We start from the raw sequence: 26,652 nt of genomic DNA, 5'->3' as shown, positions 1-26,652 counted from the left end.
GACAAGGAAGGCGCCATTTGAGATTGTTGAAGGTGCTGCGAAGGTTCCACCCTTCCTAAGCACGAAAGATAAGATTTTTGAAGCGGATGAGTATTATACGCGAGACTTAGACACGGCTTTTGCCAAGGTTCGCGAGGCTTTGCAGAAATTTCAAGAAAGACAGAAAAAGGCAGCGGATCGCCATCGTCGCGACTTGAAATTGAAGGAGGATGATTGGGTGCTCTTACGTTTTGAGAAGGCACATCTGAGAAAGAAAAAAGGAAAGGAGAGGCTTTTTCCAAAGCTTAGTAAGCGATACTACGGACCTTTCCACATCTCTGAAAAGATAAATGATGTCTCCTTCCGACTGAAACTGCCAAACACTTGGAGGATTCACAATACATTTCATGTGAGTCTCTTGAAACCTTTCAAAGGTGATGTGCCTAATGATGGGGAGCCTGATGAGCAACCCGAAGTGGAAGAAAACGAGGAGATCCTTGTTCCTGAACAGATTTTGGTACATAAGGATACGAAGAATAAAGGTAAAGTCCGAAAGCGGTTCTTGGTAAGTTCAAGAACTATCCTGCATTGGATGCGAAGTGGATTGAGGAGGAGAACCTAGCAGATACTCCTTAGATTGTGAAACTTTACCTTGAGGCTTTTGGTTTAGCATATTCTACTCCAAATGGAACCCAGAATTCAGCTTGGCCGGAGATTTGGTGCAGTGGGATACACAAGAGGGGAGTTACTCCGCTCCTTTGTCAACAGATGCCTCGATTTTGATACTAGAGTCATTGATGTCTCTTTGAGCTTCAGGGATACTGAGAGCTGACAGTATTCTGCTGTATGACTTTATGAAATGGAATCCTTGAATATGATACTGATTTGTTCTTGACTTCTTTTTAAGTGCAGGAACTGATGGACGAAATGACTGCAGCATTTTGGTCTACTTGATCTTGAATACACATGGTTGCAATAGGGGTTAGTCAATCGGACATCAATGAGGTCCCGACTAGATCTAGATGCAATTGCTAGCTACATTGCCGACACATCATGATCTAAGATCCGAATGAATGTTGAATGTCATGTGATGTCCTATGATGTCGAGTGATGTCCTGTGATGTTGTCTGATGTGACTATCGATTGGTACATGTGCTAGATGTGTGTTCCTAGTACGTAGGTACTAACAGTCTCTGCTAAGATGGTTTATGGCCACTGTCTGTTTTGCAGGTATAATCGAGGGCAATTACACCTTTCAAGAGGGGAATATGTCACAAAGTGATGACGTGGCTACCCGTCTGCAGAAACCCTAATTCTGGAAACCCTAACCCTAAAACCTGCAAACCCTAATTCTGTCCTAACCTAACCCTAACCCTGCTGATTGCTGACGTTGCAGATTTCCGTACGCTTTGCTGACGTGGCAGCCCGCAAAACGCGGCGGAAATTACAGAGGCTGGATTTGCTTTTTACGGCAGATTTTTTTTTGGCTGCTTTTATTCTATGCCAAGGATGAGAGAGAATCTTTTGCTTTAATCGGATAAGCTCAAGAGAGCTTGTGAGAGAAAGAGCCTTTGCTTTTATTTTTAAGCTTTTGGGGCTCTGCTTTTGGCATCCCTTTGTAAATAAATAAGTGGCTTGGGCTCCCACTCTGCAGAGCATCTGGACGCAGAGTCTGAGAGTGAGACCCAACCACTCTTATACTTTGAACTCGGATTAATACAAAAAGAAATACCGAAAGGGGCGCCAGTCTTTGGGGCCAATATCTTTAGGCACGGAACTCCGCCGGGCCAGTGCAAATCTATTGTGAACTGTGAACTGTTTTGAAGTGGTTATTTGGTGCTATCATGGTAGATTCTTGACTTGGAGTGTCCAAGTCTGTTACATTACCCCTCCTTTGCACATGTTGGGTTGGGGCATAAGTAGGCTGTAACCCAAAGGCCTCAAGGTAAAGTTGCAATACATTTGGTAACTCTGACAGTTCATGCTCTTGCATCTACTTTGCATCCATAGGTTGATAATTCTTGAACTTCACCAAATAGCGTCTTGCAACCTGTCCTTTAACTTTTATGTCCTTATGTGCCAAAACTTGCTCAGGTACCAGGATCTCATCAAGTTCCTCAACTTCTGGTTGATCCTCATCTGGCATATCTTCTGGCTCATCACCCACGAAGGGTCTTAGAAGACTCACGTGAAACGCATTGTGAATCTTCTACGCATCAGGCAATTTCAGCCTGTAAGCCACATCATTGATCTTGTCAAGCACTTAAAAAGGCCCATGGTAACGCATACTGAGCTTAGGAAACAGCCGTTCCTTGCCCTTCATCTTCTTTAACCTTGCCTTTTGGAACCTTAACAGTACCGAATCACCAAGTGATAACAGCAATTCACGACGGTGAGGATCAGCAGGCTTTGCCTGAGTCTTCTCCAAGGCAATTTTAAATTTCTTTTACATTTGATCCATGTTCTCAACATATTGATTTGCCTCAAAGATCTTGTCTTTTGTATGCAAAATGGAAGGAACTTTTTTGCCGCCTTCAACAATCTCAAAAGGTGCTTTGCCAGTTGACGAATGCACCATATTATTGTACGCATACTCAAGCATAGGCAAATACTGTTCCCACTTGCCCTTGTTATCAGACACATAGCATTTCAACAGATCTAAGATAATAGAATTAGCCTCTTCTGACTGTCCATCAGTTTGTGGATGAAACGAAGATGAGAGCTTGAGCGTAGTGCCCACGTTCTCAAACAATCCTCTCCAAAACAAACTGGTCATGCGAGGATCACGATCACTGACAATCGATTGTGGCATACCATGGTACTTAAACACATTGTACATAAACAAGCGTGCCATCTGATCAGATTTTATCTTCTTCCTGACAAGGATAAAATGGGCCTGCTTGCTGAACCTGTAGAAAATGGTCCATATACCATCATTCCCTGTTGGCGTTCTTGGAAGATCAAAGATAAAGTCCATAGCAATGCTTTCCCATGGCTTATCCGAAATCGGCAGTGGTTGTAACAGTCCTGGTGCCTTTTGCCTGCCAAACTTGACCTTTTGGCCTCTGGAATGCACCGATTGCAAGATTTGCCCCATAGGGGTAGGGCTAGAAAGCTCTATTCTATTTTTAGCAAATCCAAAGCGATGGCCGCTCTCCTCATTGAAGGATTTTCTCCATAGGGGCAGGGCCAAAAACCTCTTAAGCTATTTTCAACAAATGCGAAGTGAGGGCCTCTCCAAAACTTCTCGAGGAGCTTCCTGTCTAGAGTATGGACTCTTAATATGCATTGATTGCACGATTTTCCTGATAGGGCAGGGTCAGAAAGCTCCAATCTATTTTCAACAGATGCAAAGCGAGGGACTCTCTCCTATTTGCAACATTTTCCCCATAAGGGAAGGTCAAGAAAGCTCTAGTCTATTCTTAATAACTGTCGCATCAATACCACGATGCCCTGCATACGGTGGGACATGACTCTCTTCCATGATCTTATGTCGTAATGGCCTAGTGACACAAAGTCTACCATGCATCATCATAAAACCATCTCTGAGGAGGTAGTGCTCATGATGTTGCCCCTCTTGCAACTGTTCAAAGATCCTTGCAAAATCTTCATCAGTAGCATATTGTCCCTTCATGTCATCTAACTCGTGATGATAAGGAATTGACACAGTTGAAATTTGTGGCTTCCTTGATAACGCATCAGCCACAACATTCTTCTTGCCTTCCACATGCATAATTTGAAAGTGGAACATAGAAAGAATGTTTGCCCATCAGGTATGCTTTTCGAATAACTTTGACTGTGTCAAGAAGTATCACAAGGTCTGATGGTCTGTCTGGACAACAAAATCAGCACCTAAGAGGTAGTCCTTCCAGCTAGAAAGCACATGAATCACGGCCAAGAGCTCTTTCTCATAGACTTGCATAGTCCTCTCTGGCCCTTGTAAAATTCGGCTTTCATAAGCTACTACCCGTCCGTCTTGCATTAGCACTGCTCCGATGCTATTGCCACACGCGTCACACTGGACCACAAATGACTTCCTGAGATCTGGCAAAACAATTACTGGATCTGAAGTCAACTTTTCCTTTAAGAGACTAAAAGCTGAAATCTCTTTTTGGGTCCATCTGAAGGTGATTTCTTTCTTTTGAAAAGCGTGAAGAGGTGATGCTATCTCTGCAAAATTCCTGATAAACCTTCTATAGTAGGAACACACCCCCAAGAAGCTTCTAGCATCGTGCACAGTCTTCAAGTCTGGCCATGTCTTAATAGCTTCGACCTTTGCGGGATCCATTCTAACACCATCCTTTGAGACTATGTGGCCAAGAAAGTGGATCTCTTCCAAGAAGAATTCACTTTTCTTAGGATTGACAAGTAGCCTGTGACTGCACAGCTCTTCGAACACAATGTCAAGTGACACCTATGCTCCTCTTCATTCTTCGTGCGGAAAATCCGGTCCATCATTCTGTTGAACGTGGCAGGAACATTTGTTAGACCAAACGACATCACTAGAAACTCATAAAGACCAAATGTCGTTCTAAACGCAGTCTTGTGCACATCCTCTAGCCTTATACGAATCTGATGGTACCCACTCTTAAGGTCTATCCTGCTGAAAATTGCAGCACCCTCTAAACGATCAAGAATATCATCAATTCGAGGAATAGGAAACCTATTCTTGATGGTATTCTTATTCAATGCACAGTAATCAATACACATGCGCCATGAGCCATCCTTCTTCTGCACTAGGAGCATTGGGGAGCAAAAGGGTGAAGAACTAGGCTGAATCAGCCCCTTCTCTAATAACTCCTCAACCTGGCCCATAATCTCTTTCTGTTGCGCCGCACTAACCCTGTAGGGAGGTCTATTTGGTGGGCTACACCCTGGCACCAAATCTATCCGATGGTCCTCAGGTCTCTCTGGCGGCAATTGCGACGGTAATGAGTCAGAAAAACAGTCAATGAACTTTTGCAAAAATGCTGACCTTTCTTTATCTAACACAGATAAATTTGACTAATCATTATCTGAGACATCACGTGCAAAAATCAAGTACACAGAAAGATGATTCTTTATTAGAGAAAAGTGATAGCAGAAGCAGATACAATAGGGATAGACTCCCCTTTGAGCTTTACATCCAAAACATGAGTTTTGCCTGATCGTCTTGCCGAAGACATCCAGCACGCCATGTACTCTGAACATCCAGGGAATCCCAAGTAGAGCATCGCACCCTTCCAATGGCATGATATAAAATTCTTCTGTGTCCACATATGACTGAATATGCAGACGCAGCTTTCCAATAATGGGAGTAACACACTCTGAGTGGCCAGGACATGCCAACCCTACCTCTGTTGTGTACCCCATCTCTTCAGCTCTGATGCCCAGCTTCATAGCTAGCTCTAGTGAGATAAAGTTGGCTTTGGCACCTGGATCAAAGAAGATGAGTGTCGTCTGATCCCTAACTTTACCCCATGCCCTGCATAACTCACTGGCATCTATATTGGGCCTATCACCCACCATGTCTGGCACCAAACTGCCGTGGGTTTAGGCTTCTTGCCTTTCTGGTCTTCTTTATCCTCTGAGTCAACTGGTCTTTTCCTTTGTGGACAATTGGTAGAAAAGTGACCAGGCTGCTCGCATATAAAGCATTTGTTTTCAGCAATTAGGACCTTTTTTTCCTCGAGCAACTTATGCACAAAAGGCTTCCTTTTTTGTTTCTTTGCCTGCACTCCAGAAGTCCCGGCTGAATCCTTGTCCTTGGTGGCCTTTTCTGACCCCTGTGACGCTTCAGGAGCCGTTTTCACAAAGGGATTCTTCACTAAATTTTTCTTTTGCTGCCCTCCTTTCTCGTTGCTCGGAAACCCACTGTCCTCTCCTTTCAACAAGGCAGGACCAGTGTTAGCAACTTCCATACGTTGAGTGAGGGTAGCCACTCTGTTCTTGGTACAGTAATCACGAAGCCCTTTAGGCAGCCCACAACAGTACTTCTCTATTTGCTCTGTCAATGGCACAAATCTGTAGAAGGTCACTGAGAGTAACGCTTTACAAAACCTTCGATTGTACTCCAGCAAGCTCTTGCATGTAGCCGAAGTAAGCTGGTGTCAGTCCGTCATGACGTCGGACGGGCTTCAAATTCATTTGACAGCCAAGCAGATGCAAACATTTGCTTGAAGTAAACCCAAGTGGCAGGAGCCTGTCCTTGCATTAGCAATGTCGTCCACCATGTAAGCGCATTGTCCTTTAAGAAAGTGACAGCTTTTCTGACTTTTGAGGCCTCTGTAAAAATCCCTCCTGCATAAGTTGTATCAAACTGCTTGAGGAAAGTGAGAGCCTTTGCTTTATCCTCAAAGCCACTGAAAGTACTGAACTTTACAACTGCATCACCTTCTTTGTAAGCTTTCAGCTTCTCCAGTGCCCCCAAGTTGTCATAAGGAATGGTCTGCAACATGGGCACTGTAGTAGGCATGATCAGCACATCTTGGCCATTCACATTTTGCGTCAGAGGTGCGATATTTGGCTGTTGTCCAGAAAAACCAGCCATGCAAAAATGACCCTATTGCACCCCAAATTGGCTTTGGTTGCACTGAAAACCCTGTTGCATGCATCATGCCTTGCATACCCCCAAACACTGTTCCTGGCATGTACGGCTGACTTCCATGCGCATAACCAGCCATAGTTTGGAACACTAATCTACCCCCGAAATACCCAGGGTGTACCGTGGGTGGTGGAAAAACTGGGTGCATAGCCTGGTATCCAGTTCCCTGTCCATTCAAGGCAGCATGCGGGCTCTGAAAGGTGGCGGGCTGAATTGGCATAACCTGTGGAATAGGCGTCCTTACCACCTGTTCAAGCACGGGAGGAACCTGTTTTGGAGCCCCTGACTCCGCAACATGCGAGTGTTCCCTATCATGCTGAGTCGCATGAAGTACTTGGGCTTGATGTAACAGACTTGGACACTGATGTAACAGACTTGGACACTCCAAGTCAAGAATCTACCGCGACAACACAAATAAATACTTCAAAACAGTTCACAGTTCACAATTGATTCGACGCTGGCCCGGCGGAGTTCCGTGCCTAGAGATATTGGCCCCAAAGACTGGCGCTCCTTTCGATATTTCTGTATGTATTAAGCTGTGTTCAAAGTACAAGAGTGCGGGCAGGCGCTCACACTCAGACTCTGCGTCAAGATGCTCTGAGTTGTGAGAGGCCAGCCCACTTATTTAAAGAGTACAAGGGATGCCAAAAGTAGAGCTCCAAAAGCTGGTCAAATCAAAAGCCTTAAAAATTAAAAGCAAGGCTCTCTCTCTCTCTCTCTCTCTCTCTCTCTCTCTCTCTCTCTCTCTCTCTCTCGTAAATTAAAGCAAGGCTTTCAATAATAAAATAAAGCGCTCTCTCTCTCTGCCTCTATTCAGTGTAGAATAAAGCAAAAGCCACAAGCTGCTTTTCCGTGAAACGCGGGGGTCCGTACAGTTCTGCCACGTGTCAGCGTGAGATGCGCCGCAAATCGCGGAAGCTGCCACGTCAGCCTCAGCCTGCAGTTTCCGAGAGTAGACAGCAGGGAGTAGGGTCACGCCACGTCACCAGTTTGTGACATACCCCCCTCTTAAAAGCATTGTAATCACCCTCGATTACGCTTGCAAAACAGACAGAAGCCATAAATTGTCTTAGCAGACACTGACTGTTAGTACCTACGCACTAGGAACACACATCTAGCACGTGTACCAATCGATAGTCACATCACACGACATCACAGGACATCACTAGACATCACATAACAAATCACATTCAACATTCATTCGGATCTTAGACCATGATTTATCGGCAATGCAGTTAGCAATCGCATCTAGATCCAGTCGGGACCTCATAGATGCCCGATTGACTAACCCCTATTGCAACCATGTCTATTCGAGATTATTTAAACCAAAATGTTATAGCCATTTCGTCTATCAATTCCTGCACTTAAAACAAGTCAGAAACAAATTAGTTTCATATTCCGGAATTCCATTTCATAAAGTCATTCAGCAGAATACTGTCAGCTCTCAGTATCCCCGAAGCTCAAAGAGACATCAGTGACTCTAGTTATTCAAAAATCGAGGCATCTGTTGACAAAGGAGCGGAGTAACTCCCCTCTTGTGCAAACCCACTGCACCAGATCTCCGGCCAAGCTGAATTCTGGGTTCCATTTGGAATGCTAAACCAAAAGCTTCAAGGTAAAGATTCACATTCCGAGGAATATCTGCTAGGTCTTCCTCCTACATTCGCTTCGCATCCATTGCGAAGTAGGTTTTGAATTTAACCAAGAACCGTCGGTTCGCTTTACCTTCTTTCTTTCTTTCTGTGCCAATTTCTCTTTTGGAAAGAGTATCTGCTCGTTTTCGTCCAATTCGGGTTGCGCATCTAGCTTCCCATCATCGGGCACATCGCCTTCAAAAGGCTTTAAGAGACTCACATGAAAAACATTGTGAATCCTGCAAGTATTCTGGCAGCTTCAGTCCAAACGAGATATCATTTATTTTTAGGGAAAATCTGGAAACGTCCACACTATCTCATGCTAAGCTTTCAAAGAAGTCGCTCCTTTCCCTTTTTTTTTCTCGGGAGTGCCTTCCCATAATGTAAGAGCACCCAATCATTCTCCTTCAATTTCAAATCGCGACAATGGCGATCTGCTTCCTTTTTCTGTCTTTCCTGAAATTTCTGCAAGGCCTTCCACACCAAGTCCCTCGTGAACTGGTCGGCTTCAAAGAAAAATCTTATCTTTCGTGCTAAGGAAGGGTGGAATCTTCGTAGCAAATTCAAGAATCTCAAATGGCATCTTCCCCATCAAAGAGTTAATTGTGTTTCTGTAGGCATATTCCACCAAAGGTAAAAACCTTTCCCAAGTAGTCTTTTGATCCAACAAAGAAGACTTCAACAAATCCAATATCACTGAATTAGCAATCACTGATTTCCCGTCAGTCTACAGGTGGAACAATGATGAGAACTACAACCGCGTACCTCTGTTCTCCCAAATAGACGTCCGAAACAAACTCGTGAACCTAGGTCCCTATCGGAGACAATAGTCTCAGGCATGCCATGTAATCTAAAGACCTGGGCAATAAACAGTCGTGCCCACCCTATGTTCTCGGGAGATGAAATCCATTGCAATACTTTCCGAGGGGCGGGTGGGTATGGGTAAAAGGTTGTAACAATCCGTGTGCTTTATGCCTGTCAAACTTGACCTTCTGGCATACCAAGCAAATGCACACAATCTCGTCCACATCCTCCTTGAGTCTCGGCCAAAAGAAGTCTCTCTCTACCCCTTTCAAGGTGGTAGCAATGCATCGGTGACCCGTAAAAGGCAAACAGTGGCATTCGATTAGAACCTTTTCCCTCAAGGGCTGTGTAACGCACAACATGGTTTTCTTCATCAAGTAGCCATCTCGAATGGAATAGTCCGCTACTATCTCCCCTTTCTGTATTCAACTGAATGCATCTGCAAAATCTGTTCTGCGGCGTACTGACCGACCATATCCTCGAAGTTCCTATGATGTATCGCGAAAATAGCCAAAACCAACTGCTTTCGGGACAAAGTATTTGCCACCAATTTCTTTTGTCCTTGCGCATGGACAATCCGGAAGTAAACCGTGACAAGAAGTTTGCCCACCGCATCTGCTTTTTCCGATAGCTGCTTCCGTGACAAGTAGCGTAAACGCCCATCATCTGTGAAAACCGTAAAATCGGCTCCGAGTAGGTAATATCGCCACTGAATAAGAGCATGGATAGCTGCCAAAAGCCCTTTCACAAATCTGTGCTGTCAACTCCGGCCTTGAGAACAATCGGGTCTCTTAGGCAATGACATTGGCCTTCTTGCATTAAGACCGCATCCAGACTACGACCACAAGTATCACAAAATCGGCTCCGAGTAGGTAATGTCGCCACTGAATAAGAGCATGGATAGCCGCCAAAAGCCCTTTCACAAATCTGTGCTGTCAATTCCGGCCTTGAGAACAATCGGGTCTCTTAGGCAATGACATTGGCCTTCTTGCATTAAGACCGCATCCAGACTACGACCACAAGTATCACAATATACTTCAAACGACTTCTGCAAGTCCAGCAGCAAAGTCAAAACTGGTCCCGTAGTCAATTTCTCTTTCAAAGTTTGAAAGGCAGTTACCTCTGTGGGTCCCCATGAGAAAGGGACTCCTTTCTGTGTCAAGATATGCAAAGGGGAAGCAACCTCTACAAACTTTCGAATGAGCAGCCTGTAGTACGAACACAATCCCAAGAAGCTTCCAACTTCATGGATATTCTTCAAATCGGGCCAATCACGGATAGTCTCTATCTTGGTCGGATCCATCTGCACTCCTGCTCCTGACACAATGTGTCCCAAAAAGTGTATCTCTGGTAGGAAAACACTTTTCTTCACATTAATCACTAACTTGTGAGCTCGTAATGCCTGAAAGACCTGAAGCAGATGATCTCTATGTTCTGCCTCATTCTTGGAGAAAACAATGATATCGTCAAAAGAAAGCGCCAACAAATAATCTATACTCTCAAAAAATCCTATCCATCATCCGGTTAAATGTCGCAGGAGCATTGGTTAGGCCAAAAGGCATCACCAAAAACTCAAATAACCCAAAAGTCGTCCGAAAAGTTGTTTTGTAGACATCTCCCGGTGCGATTCGGATCTGATGATATCCACTCTTCAAATCAATCCTGCTAAAACACGAGGATCCCTATAATCTGTCGAGTATATCATCGATCCTAGGAATCGGAAACCTGGTCTTGATGGTGATTTTGTTGAGAGCTCTATAATCGATGCACATTCTCCAAGATCCGTCTTTCTTCAAAACCAACAACACTGGAGAGCAATACGGTGAAGTACTAGGCTGGACAAGACCCTTTTCCAAGAGGTCTTTCACTTGGTTCATAATCTCTTCGTTCTAGGCTCGGCTCACACGATAAGGTGGCCGGTTTGGTGGTGTGCTTCCTGGTATCAGATCAATAGTATGATCTTCAGGACAAGCGGGTGGTAACTCGCCTGGCAGGCCCTCTGAAAAGCAATCGACATGAGTGTGGAGAAAATCTTGGCGTTCTTTTGTTCAAGTCAAAACATATTAGACCTTCATCCATCGATCAGTCCAAACGAAACTGAAGTTCATCAAGTACAATCTCTGAGCCCTTCATTTGTCAAAGTCACATTCTCGGCCCGATAGTCAACCACGGCGTTGTTCTTGTGGTACCAACGGATTTCCAGTAGAACGTCACAACCTTCCAAGGCAATTTCGTAAAACTCAGCGTGCCCTAAACACCCATGTCATTGCAAACGAAGTTTGCCAATGCTCGGTGTAATGGCAACATCCTGTGGCCTCAGCCTGTCGGGCGTAATTCCAAATCGAGCCACCAATCCAAGAAGTTTGCCTTGGCTCCTTCAAAAGAGCTTCCTGATCTTTCCTTTTGCCCTAAAAACGGCAAAGTTTGTACTTTCATTTTATTTAATTTGGTTCGGGTCCCACGCAAATGGGACCAGTGCTGCTTTTTATGTGCCTTTTCTGCCACGTCCCTCGGCTGCTTCAGAACTTTCGGGCCTTTCTTCATCCTGTTCATTCGGTGCCCTTTTAGGACACTTCGCGAAGATATGTCCAATTTCCCCGCATTCAAAGCACTTCCCCTCCTTTATGTAGAGAGCCCTCTCTTGAGGAGTAAGCTTGGGTCGTGCATCCTTTCTTTCTGTTCTGAGTTGCTCTTTCTCTTTCTACTTTCATTTTTCGAAGTCTGTTTGGCTCTTTGCGTCATGATCTCATCTGTGGGATAGGTCGGACTGCCAAAGTGAATGACAAAACCTCGTTTCGCATGACTCATCAACTCCTGAATGGAAGCTGACTTTTGTTCTAAGCAGTGATCTCCAATCTCTGAAGGTAGACCCAAGGTAAACCGCTCAATCTGTTCCTTGAACGAGATCTTCTTAAATGAAGAGGCGGGTAGAAGAGCTCCAGAATCTCTCGCAATAAGCGTCCACTGTATCCTTCTTGGTCATCCGAAGATGGTTCCAAGTAGTTCGTATGTAGCGTTCATACTCTCCAGTCAACCAAGAAGAAATAAAAGCCTTTTAAATTTCAGCCATTTAACTGGCGTTGTCTTGTTCAATAGAAGCATGGACCACCAAGTTCGAGCATTCCCCTTAAAGTAAGAGGCTCGAGTCAGATGAGCTAGAAGAACTATCAGAAGAAGAAGAAGAAGAAGAATTGGGTACTCCTTCAAATCGAGCACGCTTCTTCTGTTTCTTTGCCTTTTCAAATGTAGACTGACGACCCAAATAACCCAGGAGATCAACACTTTTCTTCTGCTTTTTGTCGTGCTTTTTAGCTTTGTTTTGCGCGTCAAAAAGCTGAGCAATTCGTGCATCAACCACCTCTTCTCATTCTTGCTCTGTGAACATCCTAGGGGTAGGAGGTTTCTTGAGAGCCGGTTTGAGGGGTGGCTCTGTGGTCTTCTTCCACTGCGTGTGCACCTCATCGAAAGCAGTCTCGCTCATATATTTTGCAAATTTTGGGTCCTTCGCAAAATTGAACATCATCTTTGTTGCGTCGCCGATCAATCGTTGACGCTTCATCTCTTCGAGCTCCGCCTGAGTAGGCCAAGGCAGGCCATACTCCTCGCGTGAATCTTCGTTGTGATCTCTTCCCGCATCGCCAGATGCAGAGGAAGTCGATTGATCTTTGCCTCAAGCCATAAGTGCCGCCGAAAAAAAATAAGGATCGGATTTCCCGTAGAAGAGAAATCGGCCGTGCTCTGATACCACTGTAACAAACTTGGACACTCCAAGTCAAGAATTCTACCGCGACAGCACAAATAAATACTTCAAAACAGTTCACAGTTCACAATTGATTCGACACTGGCCCGGCGGAGTTCCGTGAAACGCGGGGATCCGTACTGTTCTACCCCGTGTCAACGTGAGATGCGCCGCAAATCGCGGAAGCTGCCACGTCAGTCTTAGCCTGCAATTTCTGAGAGTAGACAGCAGGGAGTAGGGTCACGCCACGTCACCAGCTTTGTGACACTTGAGCCTCAACAAGCTCCGTACACGGTGTAGGTTGCCTATTTTGTTGTTGCACTGGTGGCGCTTACAAGAACTCTATAAACCTTAGGTTCTGCACCAGTTGCGAAAAGACATTCACCGCGGCAATTAACTGAGTCCTGAATGCATCGTCCTCAAGTTGCCCAATCATAAAGCATTGTACTACTGGAGGGACATTCACATCAACAAGAGGTACAGACTGACGTGGCCTTGAGCTCTTGCCAATCTCGAAGACCATAGGAACTTCTTGTCTGTCCTTCGAAGAGGAACCCTCTTCCATAATGCCCTTCCCTTTGTCGGCCATAGTGTAATCCCGCGTTCTTGTACTCTGTGTCTTTACCCAAAACAACCGAGCCTCACTTCTGGAGGAAAAAGTGATTGATATCCCGGCAATGGAGCCATGGAACCAACCCGTGGGGCGGTAGGCTTTGGCTTTCACCCAAAAGTCTTTACTTTAGACACACACACAGAGAACGTGCAAAGGAAACCTGCGACGGGAATTAACACTTAAGCACACACAGCTCGGAAGCTACAATGCTCCAAGCAGACGTCGACAACCTGTAGCCCACAAAACTGGCGCCCCTTTCTGTAGTTCTTTATACTTAGAGAGGGTAAATTTACAAAGTAGAGTCCTAGGAGCAGTCAACTACCCCTGTTCCTGCTCAAGGAGGCTCTTGCCTCAGCACAAAAGCATGAACCACACAGCTGTATATGAATCAAATGAAGAGCCCTCTTGTGGGGCATCACATAACTGCACGTAGGAGAGAGAGAGAGCAGTGTAGTGTGCAGGGCATCACTCCTAGCACCACATTGTACATGAGAGGGAAAGAAAGCACTCCATAGCTCTTAACCTGTGACAAAATGCAAATGAGGTCTCTCCCACCATAAAATTCAGCGCCACTTCTTGATGGAGAAGAAAAGTACACAGAAATGTGCCATTTGGCGCATTTACAAGCATTTGCCCGTTTCGGGGTTGCCGCCTAAAAATCTCCCAACTGGTTGCCCAGCAGAGTTGTAAAGTGTTCCCTAGTCATACTGAAGGTAGTGACGCGAACACATTTCACGGCCCAAATTAGCAGCTACCTAATTTTTAGGAGATGCTTACATTGGGCTCCCACTAGTTATCTGACCATATCCTCATTGGGACCGCATCAAAAAGTGCAATGTGGCCCAACTATAGGATACTTTCTGTTGGTAGTCCCACCTTGACTTTATGCCTTTATTGAGTTCACTTCCTAGTATCCACCAACTTGTTAAGTGCGACGGGGAGACTGTCACCAACGTGTGACTACTATCTATCCTTTTTGTTGATTTCTTTCTTATTATCTATTTACTTTCACTTTTTGGAAACACCCCTATGGAAATCTAACTGCCCTGCATTGCATAGCTAGTGTGGAACTATCCAGAGGGAGTCCACGCCTGAGGGCAAGAGAGCACTAAGGTTGGACAAGGACTATGGTTAGCCAAGTGGGGTCATTGACTAGCCAAAGTGGAATCCTTTGCTACAGAGGCTACATTTCAGTTCTGGATGAGGCCGCAGTGTACATAGAGGGTCGGATGACCTAGAAAGATACAATGGTAGCATCTCCTAAAATTTAGGGTACTGCTATTTTGGGACCTGAAAATGTGTTGACGTCATTACCTCCGGAATGACAAGGGGAACATTTTCTTACTCTGCCGTGAAGTCAACTGGGCAACCGGTTGGGATATTTTTAGACGGCAACCCCGAAACGGGAAAACGCTTATAAATGTGCCAAGTGGCACCTTCTGGTGCACTTGCCTCATGCAACAAGAAGTGGCGCTGAATTTAGGAGGGGGAGAGCCTCATTTTCAGTTTTTGTCACAGGTTAAGAGCTATGGAGTGCTTGCTTTCCCTCTTATGCACAGTGCGGTGCCAGGAGTGATGCCCTGCACGCTACGCACTGCCCTCTCTCTCCCCTTTGGCAGTATGTTATGCCCCTCTAGTGGGCTCTTCATTTGACCAATGTACAGTTGTGTGGGTTCATGCGCGATTGCCGAGGCAAGAGCCTCTTGCACAGGTACTGGATTAGCTAGCGGCTAATTCCCCCGCAGGTACAGGTGAATTCGGAGAGGTTTCACGCTAGAAATCTCGTCCGATTCAAAGAGCAAGTAGCCCTACAACTGCGGGAGCTCGAGGACTTGCTACAGATGCGACCGGCACGCGAAACGGAGCCCGAAACAGTGAATTACAGCCTGCTGTGTATTTTTGCAGGTTTAGGGTTTTGGCCCTAAACGGACCCTAATACCCCCAAGAGGTTCAGGGACGCAAGGGGACCGCTGTACAAGTGATCTGGCGCATTTTCAAGGCTGAAAACAGAGAATTCAGCGTGCTGCAGATTCTCACCAGGTTTTGCAAAGCGCCCGTATGCGTCGGGAAGGTCAGTCAATGCGTGGGAATACTGACTGTGAAGGGTCCTAGTACAGTTATGCTGCCGAAATCAGGCCGGAACAGTTGAAATTCAGCCAAGTTTGTGCGGGGCAGCTTGTAGGGATCCACAGCATTTATTCCCTCTTTTAAAGAATAAAGAAATACCGAAAGGGGCGCCTAAGTTAGGGGCCAATCTGGTGTCGGTCTTCTCATACAGGTGCATTCTAGCATCTGTATCCCATTCCCCTCTCTTGTGTCACTATAGCGCAGGTAAAATAGACTAATAATGGGTGAAAGCTAAATCAAGGTTTGAAGTAAAGTCTACCACCCTTTTTGGATTGAACAGGCCGGTTACATGGTTCCATCGACGGGATTAAATCACTTTTTCCCATAGAAGTGAGCCTTGGTCAGTTTTGGGCTTAAAGACACAGGGGATCATAGACCAGACACAGGGAATTGCAATTATGGCTGCCAGACCAGATGATGTGACTGAAGAGGTTTCCTCTTCACAGGGTCAACAGACACATGAAGTGGGTGAGTCCTCAAGACCACCACAGACAGATGACGATATATTCAGGACCCAGTTGGCTACTGCTGTGGCTATGTTCACACAAGTAATGCAGAACCCGAGGTTTTTAACCTTTCTGCAACCTCCTGTTCCGTCTCAGCAAGTTGGGTCACTGGATCATATTCAAAAGCCTGTTAAGGCTCGAGCACAGGTGATTCATACCGCACAGTCAATGGAAACACCTTTACACTTGACGGAGAACATGCAATCTCCACAACCTATGCCTAAGGTGCAAGAACAGGTGGCTGAGATGCCAGTCTTTCAAGCTGTACCAGTTCAGCCCGCCACCTTTCAGCAGCCTATAGCTGGTTCTAATGGGCAGGGAAGCAACCTACAGGCTATGCAACAGGTCTTCCCACCACCTTCAGTACACCCTGGCTATTTTGGAGGTGGATCGGTATTCCAGAGCATGGCTGGTCATGCACCTGGAAATCAGTTTTACACGCCAGGAACAGTGTTCGGGAGTGCTCAAACGATGATGCCTAACCCCATGTATGGTGTCACAGGCATGCTACCAGGTTTTCAAAGCACTCAGGGCCAATTTGGGATGCCACAAGCAAATTTTGGTATGGCTGGAATTACAAATCAGCAACCAAATATGGCATTTCCAGGTCAAGTTAATAGCGGCCAAGGAACACAGATGAACCCTAATAGTGTTCCCATGTTTCAGTCACTTCCATATGACAATTTAACGTCGCTGGAGAGGCCAACTCCGTACAAAGAAGGTGGCAAAAGTGTGTCATTCACGACCTTTACAAGGTTTGATGACAGGAAGAAGGCTCTCTCATTCCTCCAGCAGTTTGACAAGGCCTATGCAGGGGGAAACTTTACAGAGGCTTCAAAGGTCCGCAAGGCAGCCACTTTCTTGACAGGGAATGCGGGACAATGGTGGACAACTTTATTGCTTTAAGGGCAAGCTCCGTCCACATGGATTTACTTCAAGCAGATTTTTGCAGCAGCATGGTTATCTGATGACTTTGAAGCAGATGTCATGACAGAATGGCACCACCTAAATGCTGCCACTTGCAGAAATCTGGATGATTACAATCGGAAGTTTTGGAAAGCTCTACTTCCAGTAACTTCCTATGGGTTTGTGCCATTGATAGAACAGATTGAAAAATACTGTTGTGGCCTACCTAAAGGATTGAGAAAATACTGCACGAAGACAAAAGTCACTACTTTGACGCAGCTCATCGAGGTAGCAAACACTGGCAATGGTTTGCTCAAGGGAGAAGATTGTGAATTTAACACTGGCGTCAAGGCAGGATCAGGCAAGAAAAATTCAGCCAAGAAGCACGTTCCCAATGAGGCTCCTAAAGGGACTCAGGAGTCAGCCAACGCAGGGAAAGACAAAGCTACGGCTGAATCAGAAAAAGGACCAGCAAAGAAATGGAAAAGACGTTTTCCTCGCAAGTCAGAAGAGCAAAAGAAGGTCCTGAGGACAGAAAACAAATGCTTTATATGTGAGCAGCCTAGCCACATTACTTACAACTGTCCCACAAAGAAAAGGCCAGCTGATTCTGAAGACAAGGAGGACAGGAAAGGAAAGAAGCCCATGGTTGGTCTAGTGCAAGATATGGTGGGCGACAAGCCAAATTCAGATGCAAGTGAGCTTTGCAAAGCATGGGGAAAGGTCAGGGATCAAACAGTGCTTATCTTCTTTGATCCAGGTGCCAAAGCCAACTTCATTTCCCCAGAATTGGCTTCAAAGTTGGGAATCAGACCTGAAGAGATGGGGTATACAGCAGAGGCAAGTTTGGCATGTCCTGGCCATACAGAGGCTGTGACACCCATCATTGGAAAGTTGCGTCTACATATCCAGTCCTATGTAGATGCTGAAGAATTTTACATCATGCCACTGGACGGATGTGATGTGTTGTTAGGTATTCCTTGGTTGTTTCGTGTACAGGGAATCATGGATCCCTACAACAAAAAGATCACTGTACAGAGCAGGGGAAAGACTCATATTCTGGATGTAAAGCTTAAAGGGGAGTCTATTCCTACTGTATCAGCTTCTGCTATTACTTCTGTAATGAAAAAGCATCTTTCTGCGTACTTGGTTTTTGCACGTGAAGTGTCAGATTGTGATGAATCAAATTTAACTGTGCTAGATAAAGAAAGGTCAATGTTTTTACAACAGTATAGTGATTGTTTTTCCGATTCATTACCGTCTCAATTACCGCCAGAGAGACCCGAGGACCATGCGATAGATTTGGTGCTAGGCAGTAGCCCACCAAATAAGCCTCCGTACAGGGTTAGTGCGGCTCAGCAGAAAGAGATAATGGGCCAAGTATAGGAGTTGTTAGAAAAGGGGCTGATTCAGCCCAGTTCATCTCCATTCTGTTCTCCAGTGTTGTTGGTGCAGAAAAAGGATGGCTCATGGCATATGTGCATCGACTACCGTGCACTGAACAAGAATACCATCAAGAATAGGTTTCCTATACCTAGAATTGATGATATTATGGACAAATTAGAAGGAGCAGCTATGTTTAGCAGGATAGATCTAAAGAGTGGGTACCATCAGATCCGCATTAGATCAGAGGATGTGCACAAGACTGCTTTTAGAACGACGTTTGGCCTTTACGAATTTTTAGTGATGCCCTTTGGTCTCACAAATGCTCCTGCTACGTTCAATAGGATGATGGACAGAATTTTCCGTCCACACCAGCAGTTTGTTGGTACATTCTTTGATGACATGATAGTCTACTCAAAGAATGAAGAGGAGCATAGGCATCACTTGGCCATTGTGTTCAAAGAGCTACGCAGTCATAGGTTGCTCATCAATGCAAAGAAAAGTGAGTTTTTTCTGGAAGAGATTCACTTTCTGGGACACATTGTCTCAAAGGATGGTGTCAGAATGGATCCTGCAAAAGTTGAAGCGATCAAGTCATGGCCAAATTTGAAGACGGTGCATGATGTCCGAAGCTTTTTGGGACTATGCTCCTATTACAGAAGGTTTATCCGAAATTTCGCTGAGATTGCTTCACCTTTACATGCTCTTCAAAAGAAGGCAGTTACCTTTAGATGGACACAAAAAGAGATTTCAGCTTTTAATCTCTTAAAGGAAAAGATGACTTCAGATCCAGTCATTGTGTTGCCAGATCTTAGGAAGTCATTTGTGGTCCAGTGTGATGCCTGCGGTAGTAGCATTGGTGCAGTGCTAATGCAAGATGGCAGGGTAGTAGCCTATGAGAGCAGAATTTTGGAAGGGCCAGAGATGACCATGCAGGTCTATGAGAAAGAGTTACTGGCTGTGATTCATGCGCTCTTAAGTTGGAAACACTACCTGCTAGGTGCAGATTTCGTTGTCCAAACGGACCATCAGACCTTGCGATACTTCTTGACACAAACAAAGTTATCTGAGAAGCATATGCGATGGGCAAATATCTTGTCCATATTCCATTTTCAGATTGTGCATGTGGAAGGCAAGAAGAATGTTGTGGCTGATGCCTTGTCAAGGAAGCCACAAATTTCAGCTGTGTCAATTCCTTATCATCATGAACTTGATGATATGAGAGAACAGTATGCAAATGATGAAGATTTTGCAAGGGTCTTCGAGCAGCTAATGGATGGACAACGTCATGAACACTATCTTCTTAAAGACGGGTTCATGATGATGCATGGCAGATTGTGTGTCGCAAAGCCATTGCGACGCAAAGTTATGGAAGAGAGTCATGTCCCACCGTATGCAGGGCATCGTGGTATCGATGCTACAGTTAAAGCGGTTTGAGACATTCTTCTATTGGCCTACATTGAGAAGGGATGTGGATGCCTTTGTGCGAGAATGCCTAATATGCCAAAAGGTCAAGTTTGACAGGCAAAAGGCACCAGGGTTATTGCAACCACTACCTATTCCAAATAAACCATGGGAAAGTATTGCTATGGATTTTATCTTTGATCTTCCGAGAACGCAGACAGGAAACGATGGTATTTGGACCATTATTTGCAGATTCAGCAAACAGGCTCATTTTATTCCTGTCAGGAAGAAGATAAAGCCAGATCAGATGGCACGCTTGTTTATGAGCAATATTTTCAAGTATCATGGCATGCCACAGTCGATTGTTAGCGACCGTGATCCACGCATGACAAGTTTGTTCTGGAGAGGCTTGTTCGAGAATATGGGCACCACGCTCAAATTCTCTTCGTCATTTCATCCTCAAACAGATGGGCAGTCAGAAGAGGCAAATTCTATTGTCCTAGATCTGCTGAAGTGCTATGTGTCAGAGCATAAAGGAAAGTGGGAGCAGTATTTGCCATTGGTGGAGTATGCATACAATAATACAGTGCATTCATCAACTGGCAAGGCACCTTTTGAGATAGTTGAAGGTGGCAAGAAAGTTCCTCCCATACTGCATACAAAGGACAAGATATTTGAAGCAGATAAGTATGTTCAGGACATGGATGAAATGTACAAGAAGGTCAAAGTGGCCTTAGAAAGGACTCAGGCAAAGCAAAAGAAAGCAGCTGATCATCACCGTCGTGAAGTGGTATATTCACTTGGTGATTGGGTGCTTTTACGCTTTGAAAAGGCAAGGTTAAAGAAGATGAAGGGCACGGAAAGACTGTTTCCAAAGCTCAGCATGCGTTACTATGGGCCTTTTCAAGTGTGCGACATAATCAGTGATGTTGCATATAGGCTGAAATTGCCTGACAGTTAGAAGATTCACAATGCGTTTCATGTGAGTCTTCTCAGACCCTATGTGGGTGATGTGCCAGAAGATATGCCAGCTGAAGATCAGCCGGAAGTCGAGGAACTTCACGAGATCTTGGTCCCTGAACAAATTTTGGCACACAAAGAAAGGAAAGTGAAAGGCAAGGTTGCTAGGCGTTACTTGGTAAAGTTCAGAAACTATCCACCCATGGATGCTAAGTGGATGGAAGAAGGTGAACTTGCAGAGTCACCAACTGTGTTATCACTTTACCTTGAAGCCTTCGATTTGCAACCTACCTTGACCCCTTGAGTTTCAAAGCTACATGGATTGTCAGTGTGACAATGGCTTCTGAAACAAATGATGTACAAGGTATTTAAAGTGAGCTCAAATCAAATACCTGTTACATGAATGTTAGAGCTGTACAGATTGTCAGTTTGGCAATTGCTCTTATGGAATGTCCAAAAGTTTGGTTAGTGCCATAGAAGTGAGTATTTCTCGTTAGTTTGTCAAGGATACAGTGATTGCTTCTATTAAAGAGTACATGTGTAACTGCATTCTTAAACTGTCGGTTTGGGTATGCTCGAAAGTGTTACGGGATCCAACGTGTACTATAAGACAGTGGCAAAATGTGCAGCTACCATTTTGTCATTGGAAAGTTAGTGACTCAAAGCAATGACAGAGTGCGAAGCTACCACTATGTCATTGGGACAGGGTTCACACGCAGGCAATACATGAGTCGACAAGGTGTTGAATACACCAGGGTTGACAATGAGCATGTATGTGTCGTACATGTGTCGACAGGTGTTGAATACATCAATGTTGACTAGGAGCATGAACGATATAGATGCAAACGAGGACGTTTGAGATTTCAAGAGGGGGGTATGTCACCAGCGTGTGACTACTATCTATCCTTTTTGTTGATTTCTTTCTTATTATCTATTTACTTTCACTTTTTGGAAACACCCCTCGGGAAATCTAACTGCCCTGCATTGCATAGCTAGTGTGGAACTATCCAGAGGGAGTCCACGCCTGAGGGCAAGAGAGCACTAAGGTTGGACAAGGACTATGGTTAGCCAAGTGGGGTCATTGACTAGCCAAAGTGGAATCCTTTGCTACAGAGGCTACATTTCAATTCTGGATGTGGCCGTAGTGTACAAAGAGGGTCGGATGACCTAGAAAGATACAATGGCAGCATCTCCTAAAATTTAGGGAACTGCTATTTTGGGACCTGAAAATGTGTTGACATCATTACCTCCGGAATGACAAGGGAACATTTTCTTACTCTGCCGTGAAGTCAACTGGGCAACCGGTTGGGATATTTTTAGACGGCAACCCCGAAACGGGAAAATGCTTATAAATGTGCCAAGTGGCACCTTCTGGTGCACTTGCCTCATGCAACAAGAAGTGGCGCTGAATTTAGGAGGGGGAGAGCCTCATTTTCAGTTTTGGTCACAGGTTAAGAGCTATGGAGTGCTTGTTTTCCCTCTTATGCACAGTGCGGTGCCAGGAGTGATGCCCTGCACGCTACGCACTGCCCTCCCTCTCCCCTTTGGCAGTATGTTATGCCCCTCTAGTGGGCTCTTCATTTGACCAATGTACAGTTGTGTGGGTTCATGCGTGATTGCCGAGGCAAGAGCCTCTTGCACAGGTACTGGATTAGCTAGCGGCTAATTCCCCCGCAAGTACAGGTGAATTCGGAGAAGTTTCACGCCAGAAATCTCGTCCGATTCAAAGGGCAAGTAGCCCTACAGGTGCGGGAGCTCGAGGACTTGCTACAGATGCGACCGGCACGCAAAACCGAGCCCGAAACAGTGAATTACAGCCTGCTGTGTATTTTTGCAGGTTTAGGGTTTTGGCCCTAAACGGACCCTAATACCCCCAAGAGGTTCAAGGACGCAAGGGGACCGCTGTACAGGTGATCTGGCGCATTTTCAGGGCTGAAAACAGAGAATTCAGCGTGCTGCAGATTCTCACCAGGTTTTGCAAAGCGCCCGTATGCGTCGGGAAGGTCAGTCAATGCGTGGGAATACTGACTGTGAAGGATCCTAGTACAGTTATGCTGCCGAAATCAAGCCGGAACAGTTGAAATTCAGCCAAGTTTGTGCGGGGCAGCTTGTAGGGATCCACAGCATTTATTCCCTCTTTTAAAGAATAAAGAAATACTGAAAGGGGCGCCTAAGTTAGGGACCAATCTGGTGTCGGTCTTCTCATACAGGTGCATTCTAGCATCTGTATCCCATTCCGCTCTCTTGTGTCACTATAGCGCAGGTAAAATAGACGACTAATAATGGGTGAAAGCTAAATCAAGGTTTGAAGTAAAGTCTACCGCCCTTTTTGGATTGAACAGGCCGGTTACAGAGACCTACATACTTGCACTGAGCCTAGACATCCTCTTGCTATACGAATTCCAGTGCCGACCACTTCCTGTCTGCCGGTGAAACTACCGTTCACATTGGCCATACAATGTCCGACCGTTTGCTACTTCAAAAAGAGGGTCTCAAAAATAAAACAAAAATCATTGGAAAGAAACCAACAACTAAGGTTAGCAATTGCATAGTGATTTGTGATGAAGTTTGAAAGGCCACGCCTAACAAAGTCAATAGGAGTGTTGCGGAAAACAGACAACTAAAAAAAGACTTGTCTATGCACATTAGATTACAAGGGAGCTTCGGAGAGCCTGAACCTTTGGATGACATGCAGAAGCTTTCAAGAGTTTCATGGCAGAAAAACTATTGGTAAGATACTCCCCTTCTTCAAAAGTTGGCTATATAGATTTTATCGATGTATGCAATGCTTCCGCACGTCAACGGAATTGGTCAACCTATGGTTTTATACATTCCATTAAGCACAACCGTTTATAGCATCAAACAGTTAATGATTTTATGTATGCACACAGCAATTTAAGGTTACAATCCAAGAAAGAAGCCTCTTATGTTTCAAGACCGTTAAGCATTTGGGATGTGAAAGAGGACTTAGCATTGGAAGGCCATATTGAAGAGGAAATGGATGTTGATTGAAGAGGAAATGGATGTTGAAGTCGGGTGATGCAGAAGCTGTGTGTAAGCCATTTTTGTATATGATGTATTGAACTATTTGGATTCCTTCTTAATGAAATCCATAAGAAGGAAATCCAAATACTGGGAGGTTGAGGGCTCTACATGTTAAGTTTTTGGTTTATGCTTATGTATATTATGGAATCTCGTTTTGGTTCCATTCATGTGTTTATCCAAATCTTGTTGCAAGGTTCTTTTTAATGTGGTTGTTGATATATCTGTGTGCTTGGCTATCCTCGATTGGGTATACCCCACGTTTTCTAGTCGTAGAGGTTGTCGTTTCAATGTGTTTTATGGAGGTTGGCATTTCCAAATTTCGGTGGAAAAGTTTCATGCAACACAGACAACAAATGCATGATAAGCGTAAATGCATTGGGCATATTTTATTTTATTTTATTTTATTTTTGGAGGTATCGTTAAATTTCAATAGATGCCGCTGGGTACCGAACCTGCGTCTTTATGCACCCTTAACCACAACATAATTTGGAACAAGGAAGCTGTTGTCGATTCAGGATTACCAACAATTCCGATCTGATAGCCACCCTTCTGGTAAAGAAGCTGCGGTATAAACTACAGATTAAAACCTTAAGCCAAACAGTTGGAGCTTACATAACTGTATCTGCGCATACATGGATTTGTATATCGTTCTGAGTTTCTACGATCTAAGTTTCTCTGTAATTTAAGTGAGGTTCAACTAGACCAACAAGGCGCGCCCGCCCACACACGAGAGAGAGAGAGAGAGAGATGTGGTACCTGGGAAGGGGTCGAGCTGTGAGAGTAGAAGAGGTCGGATCGAAGAGAACGCTGGCCACCACCGAGAAGCAGGGCCAGCACGCACAGCCAGTGCCAAAACATTTCTGCGTTAAAATGTTCCACAGCATTTTGCCAGGTCGAATGAAATTATAATCAGGATTATTTAACTTTTAACTGAGAAATTTACAGTACAAGTTGGAACAACCCTAGTAGACGTAGATAATGGTGTGAAATGCTTGTAATGCCTAGTGTGGGCCATCTATAGTGGTGGAGCCTAATACATCGAGCATCAATGTTGAACATGTCCAAGGTTCAAGGGTGAGGGTACCTAGGCAAAGATCGTGATTGCTTGAGTTAAGCGTGGACAGGTAGGTACCTTTGAGTTATGCTCCTACTATCTGTAACTTTCTTCAATTGGGTGGTGACTACAAGCTCCCCATCTCCTCTTCTAGACAATAACAAAGTCTAAGCATTGGCATTACCTTGACCAAATGCATAGCATTGGTACCATAGCCTCCTGCGATCCAATATGATTCTCATCTCTCTCTTATAGCAACTTAGATACGTTGATAATGAAGACTGGGGCTTATTAGAAGTGTTGTGTGTCTATACTATGTGTACACATAGTACAGGTTTGGAGATGCCAACTATGGATACCTCTTCTAAGCAATTTTCGGCTAAAGTCGCCATTTATAATCCTATTCTGATTCTAGAGATTGTAAATGAACATGGAGCTCGATGTAATTCAAACTACCCACCTACTTACGATGTAAATGTATGGGAACCAAGTTGAAAACCAATTTTTAAAATTCGTAAGTATAAAGGTCAAAATGTATATGAGAAACTTAGTTTTCAAAAGAACTCATTGTACATGTGAAGTAGAGAAGAAAGCAAAGCTACTTTGTGATCAACATATCTTGCAATTTGTAATCCAAATCAAGTTCAGTTAAGTGCATTATGTTTCTTTCCTCTTGCTCTATCTTTTGAATGTATTCATTGTAAATTTTGTGAAGGTTTGCAACTACACTGTGAAAGTTTTGATTCGTTATTTCAGTAATATTTTGAAGATAAAATGCTAATCTTTTGATAGGATGTTGTTCCTAGCCATAAGAGGTGCTATTAGACCACTTCTATTCATGTTTTACTGATCAAAAAATCGACAAATTATGATTTATATACCTCTCAAAAATAGGATTACATGGTCCAGTTAGGTTCTATTAGCCTCTGCTTATAGTCTCGTAGATTTTCATAGCATTTTGAGCTCGTTAAACTGAGAAACCATCAAGTGATAAGTTGATGTGAGAATTGATTATATGCCTATTGAAGCTGATTATTGATTGTTGATTCGTGGTGGCTCTTGTGTATGTTCACTCCGTTGAGTCTGAGAGACTCAATGCGTTTTCATGCCCCATCCACATCGCTTCCCTGAGTATTGACGTATTGTATTATTAGTGCCAAACAATTATGTATAGACGTCTGTCGTGGGGATTCGCTAACATTGGCGCCCTTTTTAAGGACTCAATCTTATGATGATCGAGTGTTTCTCTATGCTCCAAGCCTATTCGATTTTCACTAGACAACATATTAGGATCCATATAAGCCACTATATCCATCAACCCAAATGCGTGTGTATGCAAATACAAGAGCAGAAATTGATGAGGACCTCAAGGATAAACATCCTCTGATCAACAAAGCCAATGTGATATTCATCAAGACCAACGAAGCCATGAGAGTCAAGACGGATTATGCTTGTATGGGTTTGTATAGATCCGTAAATGGGAATCAACATAACTTCTATAAGTTTGTAGAACCCAATACTAAAGAGTTGGAAAACTACAAAGACCTCTATGTGTTCACGTATGCAGATGCTCACGGAGTGCGAGTTCTGATGTAGATAAGTATGGACAAGAGAACCAACCTATCGATCCATTTGAGCTATAAAGGTATACCTACATAGGTACTTCGATCTCTATGTACTACATACAACCAAGTGTGAATACACCCGGGATATTCAAGACCAATCCACAAGGATTTAAGACACAAAATGTCATAAGATATAATATCTAACTTTACCAAATGATTTTCTCATATTGAACTGATCATTTAATGTGGAGAATAAATGGGGACAAGAGTTAGAATAGAGACATGTGCTTCTAGACCTATCTATCTCAACACAGGACCAAAAGGAGAGATGGTTGCATCTCAATAGGGGT

General features: G+C 44.3%; 1 protein-coding gene across 1 annotated transcript in view; it reads right to left on the bottom strand.

Annotated features, from left to right (window-relative positions):
* The window catches only part of LOC147425901 (purple acid phosphatase 18-like), a 42,383-nt gene extending 17,789 nt beyond the window's left edge, over window positions 1-24,594 (bottom strand). The window contains exon 1 of the mRNA XM_086498672.1: window positions 24,440-24,594. Coding sequence (XP_086354798.1) covers window positions 24,440-24,541 — 102 coding nt within the window. The 5' untranslated portion in view covers window positions 24,542-24,594. The remainder of the gene's footprint in view (window positions 1-24,439) is intronic.
* Between the last annotated feature and the right edge of the window lie 2,058 nt (window positions 24,595-26,652).

This window comes from Adiantum capillus-veneris, chromosome 24 (genome assembly GCF_014529385.1).
Source record: "Adiantum capillus-veneris isolate H3 chromosome 24, ASM1452938v2, whole genome shotgun sequence".
NCBI classification, from domain to species: domain Eukaryota; kingdom Viridiplantae; phylum Streptophyta; class Polypodiopsida; order Polypodiales; family Pteridaceae; genus Adiantum; species Adiantum capillus-veneris.
Note: the sequence above shows the minus strand (reverse complement) of the source record. Positions and strands in the feature narration are given on the sequence as shown.